Here is a 5,757-nt window from a genome sequence, read left to right on the forward strand (position 1 = left end):
CGACATGTAATTTCGGTTGAAAATGCATCGAGGTCGCGGAAACAGAGGACGCCATCTCTTTTTGTTCATGATACAGAACGTGCTGCATGTGGCCGAGGGAGGCAAAGTGCGCGTGATACCGCTGCGAGATGAGGCCTTGTATCGCGATATCGAAATGAGCGCGTCGAGCCTCTAGGTACCAACTTCGTAAATCCAAACTATCCTACCAAGTCAACGCTACAGACACCAGTCTTTTCGAGGCGCACACACGTTGAAAGAGCACAAGCTACTGCACCAGAAGTCCTCCACAGCGTTACCGACATGACACAGCGCGTTCCCGATGTTATTGGATACGGTACCGATATCTCACCGAGTCGCTCCCGATGTGTCCACATGTCGGTACCGACACACTAAATTGTCCTAGAACGCGGTACCTCTACAAAGCTATATCGGTTCAGAGATACATGTACCGAGTTCGCGAGCTACCAATATGTCGGTAACGGCGCTTCTTAATTCTAGGTGGCGAGTTAACGTTTAAAAGTAGAGAGTGACCGACTGTGAGTAAGGAGTGAGCGACTAGAAGTCAAGAGCGAGCGACCTTGTGTCATGAGCGGGCTACTTCAGTAAGAAATTTTTCGCCGGGTAGCTTGTGACGCCGTCAACATGACGTATTATCAAGTATACATCATGTTACCAGGATTTGATTAGTTAATGTAATGCGCTAACCAAGGGTCAAGAACTTTAGGACCCTATTAGCCACCGATCGATTGAGTCGCTTGATGACTCCCGCGTCTTGCTCGTCGTCCTGCTCGTCGTCTTGCTCGTCATCTTGCTCGTCATCTTGCTCGTCGTCTGCTGGCTCGTCGTCTTCTGGCTCGTCGTCTTCTGGCTCGTCGTCTTCTGGCTCGTCGTCTTCTGGCTCATCGTCTTGATCGTCGTCTTCTGGCTCGTCGTCTTCTGGCTCGTCGTCTTCTGGCTCGTCGTCTTGATCGTCGTCTTGATCGTTGTCTTGATCGTCGTCTGGATCGTTGTCTTGATCGTCGTCTTGATCGTCGTCTTGATCGTCGTCGTCTTGCACGTCGTCAGCGTCTGCCTTGTCGTCTTCTTGTTGGTCGATCTCCTGTGGTTGCTGAGGTTGTCGCATAGTCATGTTCCTGAGGCGGCGGCGTTTGGCTGGTTGGGGCCCATCGGGATGTTCTCGAGCTGTGACCTGTCGTCTTTGCCATTCTTTTCCCTCGGGTGTGAGGAGGTAAGCTTGCTCGATGGTAGCGACGTTGTGTTTGAAGTCCCACCTCTTGTACGCCGCAAGCATGCCATGGACGAGCGTCTCACTTGCGGGTGGCAGCATCTTGAGCTTCTTGATGTTTCCCGACGCACGACCCCGCAGCGCCTGGTACCACATTTCGGCCTTCGTGGCTCGAGACGCAGCGACAAAGACGATAATGGCCATGTGGTTGCATCGGGCAAAGTTGCTGCGCACTTCGCTCTCCTTCTTGGTGATCTCAGCGGCGAGAGATCTATCGAACGGGTGGTTTGGCGACGCTCGGTAAGTGAAGTTCCAGGAGACGGATTCGATGACGTCACCGGCCTTGATGTTGGCACAGTGCGCGGCGGACCCCTCGACGACTTTCGTGACTGCGAGACCTTCTGTCGCGTCCTTCATGACGTCGTCAAAGTCATCGTGATCGAAATGCAGGCCAAATGAAACCGGCGAAGCCGTGGATCCGAGTTCTCGATAGAGGAATCGCCACGACGTGTGCACCATGCGCTAGCTCTGCGATTCTGTGTCGCTAAAATGCAAACACTCACACAAGAGCCAAATGTTTTTGCCTCCATAAATGGGTACCTCCGATAACAAATACGTATATAATACGGACTCAGGAAACTCTACCAATGCATACATTGAATGGTGGGCAGCGCTTTCGAAATACGTGGATACACAACGCGCTCACCATTTTGCATTTGCGCACGCGCTCGACAAGACCAGAGACGTAGTCCTTACTTATGCAGTGGTGACGCCGCGCTCAGCCATGCGCGTACCGGTATTGATGTGAGCCCGATCCGCCCGGCACTGCTTACCTATCTAGAGCGCGTTGAACCACGCCATCGAGTGCCGGCGAACTAGCTAGACTAATTATTGCATCTTCCCGATGTCATGAGTACAACTTGTTAACAGCAGCAACATTCAAAACAAGGTGGCACGTGGAGGAGTACAACGTGAGAGAAGCAACGCTCAAAATGAGGAACATGAGGCCGCCTGGACTAGTATCCCTGCTCTCTGTTCGCATCCCTAAAAGAGGGACCGAGGCCTGAAAGTGATACGAGTCACTGCTTTTTGGCGCACTAGACCCAAACCCACACAAACTCGAAGGTTAGTCCGCAAACGCATGTTGTAAGCTGGTTGTAAGCCGCGGTTGTATTGATTCGGTATGCCGCTGAAATCTCTGCCGTACAGCCATTTCACATTCACTCACATTCACTCACGCTGTCGGGCTCGTTGTACGCCGCGCCGCGGCGGGCGCGGTATTGTTTCCAGCAAGTGCCCAGCGATGCAGCAACGCATTAACTAAAATGCATGAGGTACACGTAATGCGCGTACCGCAGTGTGCCGTACATGTAGCCCCAGACATAATATTTATGAAGGTGCTTCTCGTTATCTTCGTTGCTACAAAGAGGTCGTAGAGACTAGCAATCTTCTTCATCGTCGTTCGCTCTCTGCCCGTGACTGCGCAGGTGGCGGCGCGGAGGCTCGTCTTGCTGGTCTGTGGTCGTCCGGGGGCGCTTGTGGTCGCGGGTGAGGCCCATGACTACTCGCTGTGTAAAGGCCTTCCAGGCTGTGCCGACGGCGGCAGAGCTACTCAGTGTTTGAGGTCCTCGAGAGAAGCCGGCGACTGAGGCGGCGTCAACGACTGGAGGTCGCGGTGCGGAGCCCCAGACATAATAATATCCAAATACCTCAACCGCCTAGCCCACCACGGCTTTGGACTCGGCGCGATTGTTGCATGTCGGTCGCTGCGTAGTCTTGTCGATGAGTATTCGAGAAGGGTTTCCACATTGCTGGCACACCTCGTCACCTGTGTCAATGTCAAAACCATACAAGGTGCGATGCATGCCCGCTTATGCGCTTTGCCTTCGTGTACATTCAAGCCCACTCGCCCTAATGCGTATTTCTTCTCTCCACGCGCTACGTCTCAACGCTTGACTGAGATTCCCCCTCAAGAACTAAATCTACAACGACTCCACATGCAAACGCCGTTAGATACTACTAGTACATTGTAGTAGAGTTGTCTTACCAGCGGCACATGTCGCCTCGATTCGTACACGTAGAGTTTCCGTGCTCTCTCAAGTTCGCCCGGCATCGCACTTCTTTGGCTCACCCGCGTGGTCTTCGCGCATTGGTGCAACGCCATCGATGGCTGACATTCGTCGGGGCCCCTTTTGCGCTGCGCTCTGGAAGCTCAGGCCCTCAACGGCATGGTTTGCCGGTTCATGCCCTGTCTAAATGTCACACCTGTCAGCCAATCAGAAGCCGAGATTCGCTCAAGTTCCACTTCAAGCTGATGATCCTGGATCAATACAAACAGCGTTTTCAAATAAATAGCTTGCGCTTTGTATACCTGTATAATATACAAGACCTAGCCGTATTCTCCTCTCATACAATTATACACATTTATATACGCAGATGCAAAATATTAGGGGAAGGTACATTATACAGTATATCGGTATAGCGAAAATGCACACTATATCAAAATATTGGTTGCCGCTGTCATTTGCTCTCGCTACAGAGCTCGCACGGCGACGTCACATATCATTTTGGACTTCCCAAAGTGTGGTCTATCACTCTGGCAAGTATGGGCGATTTCATTTTGAAACTTTATTTTCGTCGATCCGCCGGCGAGCGTCCTGTGGACGTTGAAACTCGTTTGGCCGAGGTCCTTCTTCTGTCACCTATCTCTGTAGCGGTAATGCAGGACATTGACTCACCAGGGATACGCTTCTCAATGATGAGGACCGCTGCGGTCTTATGCAGCATGTGAGTTCTACGTCATCGAGGCCCAATGCCACGCCAAGCATGCCCGGTGGTACCAGCAACGTTATGAGCAGCGTTGTAGCTATAGAGCGCCGGCGCGATTGCCTTGGCGTAGTTGTACAGAAGGTGTCCAGAAGAAGCTCGCGAAGCCTACTTGTATTGTGCACGTTCAGCTAGCTGCTCGTAGCCATCTGCACCGTAGCAGTAGCAAAGACAATTGCTTTGACGTTGGGTATCGTGGCGCTGTGCGTTGTGTAGTCGAGACAAACGCCGACAGCGACAACCTCGAGCACCTCGAGTTGTGCGAGGAAGTGCGAGCCTTGTCCCGCTGAGGCGTATCCGGACACGTTCCGGATACCAAAACAAAGAGCGATTCCAAAATGGTCGACACGGCGACCAGCCACGACAACGTCGGCGCCAGCACTAGAAGGAGCTGCGCGAGCGCCGCGTCGTGTTCGGAGAGCGCGCGCCATCTCGCGGCATCAAGCCCGATGCTTCCGACCTCAAGCACTTCACACACGACGTTCTGCTGCTGGCATACGGCAGCCAGCACCGAGACCGGTGGCGGTGCAGCGACAACATTCCGCCCGCCACGAGCCTTTCGCCCGCTGCGGATATTTTGCCCAACGTTGCATACGATCCGCTCTCTGCTGTAGGTGGCTACAAGCGAAGCTCCCAGTACAAGACGCTCGCGTAGGCTGCGTCACGGTCAATTGTCAAATGGCTTCTTGGCCAACAGTGCTTGCGCTGCTCAAGGGCTTCGAACCGCTCGTCCGAGCGTATACTATATGTCAACGCCTTGTGATCGACTCGTTGGTCAAGCTTTCGTCGCGCCCCGCGTGGCTCGGTATCCCCGATCTCTACACTTACTTCTTTCTACTGTCTCTCGATTGCATGTTGTGTGGATTATATATCTAGACGTAATACTCCATCCTTTTCGTCTATTATAGTAGCTGCACTTGTTATGCAACATCTGCGTGGACATACCCGGTCGCAGTTTCTCGGGTGCACATCGAAACATTGGTAGTTGGTAAAGGGCGCTTTGGAGAGTACGGAATGCGAGGTCGCGTCGACGAGCGAGGCGCACAGTGGCAGCGAGACACGATCGGAGATGCACTTTCAACTAAGATCGTAGTGCCATCTGAGAAGCACAACGTGCACCAACCAAGATCCTAGTGCCATCTTAGAGGCACCACTGCAGGACGCCGGCGCCGCTTGTCGACAACGTCATGTTTAAAATGGAATCGCCCATAATTTGCACAGTGATAGAAGCCACTTTGAGGAGCAGACCAAGTAGCGCTGCGTTGCCGCTGCCGTCCTACAACGCGCGCAGTGCTTGACTTAAGATACCAAGCGCCCTTAAAACGTTAAGAAGCAAATGACCACGTTGGCAGGTCGTAGTTTTCGTCTCCTACACTTGTAGTAGCGACGATCTCCCCTTCCACGCGATCCGAAATGCGATTCATAGCAACATTCGTGGAGTTACTACGTCCAAAGCAAATGCTTCCAAAGCCATCATATCCTGTGGAGGGATTGGGACGAGATGCTTGGAGCACACAATGGTCAGACGTGAGCTCCTTTTCCACAATGACGACGATTTGATGTCGTCTATTGTCACTTGTGTAAAACATGTACCATGCTTTAATGCGTCCTCGTATGCCAGAGATGTGATATTCACAATATGTGGAAACTCTCGATTTCCATGATGTGGCACTCGGAGAAGGTCCCATTTTCGAGCAAACGTTCAG

At 52.5% G+C, this 5,757-nt stretch overlaps 1 protein-coding gene across 1 annotated transcript; it reads right to left on the reverse strand.

Annotated features, from left to right (window-relative positions):
• Positions 1 to 720: 720 nt before the first annotated feature.
• Positions 721 to 1,642, reverse strand: SPRG_08984 (hypothetical protein; the record flags this gene model as incomplete). The annotated part of the gene is made up of 2 exons (XM_012348325.1): positions 721 to 1,108; positions 1,272 to 1,642. 2 exons carry the CDS (start codon positions 1,640 to 1,642, stop codon positions 721 to 723), a joined length of 759 nt encoding a protein of 252 aa, XP_012203715.1.
• Positions 1,643 to 5,757: the final 4,115 nt, after the last annotated feature.

The sequence above is a fragment of the Saprolegnia parasitica genome, assembly GCF_000151545.1.
Source record: "Saprolegnia parasitica CBS 223.65 unplaced genomic scaffold supercont2.42, whole genome shotgun sequence".
NCBI lineage: Eukaryota > Oomycota > Saprolegniomycetes > Saprolegniales > Saprolegniaceae > Saprolegnia > Saprolegnia parasitica.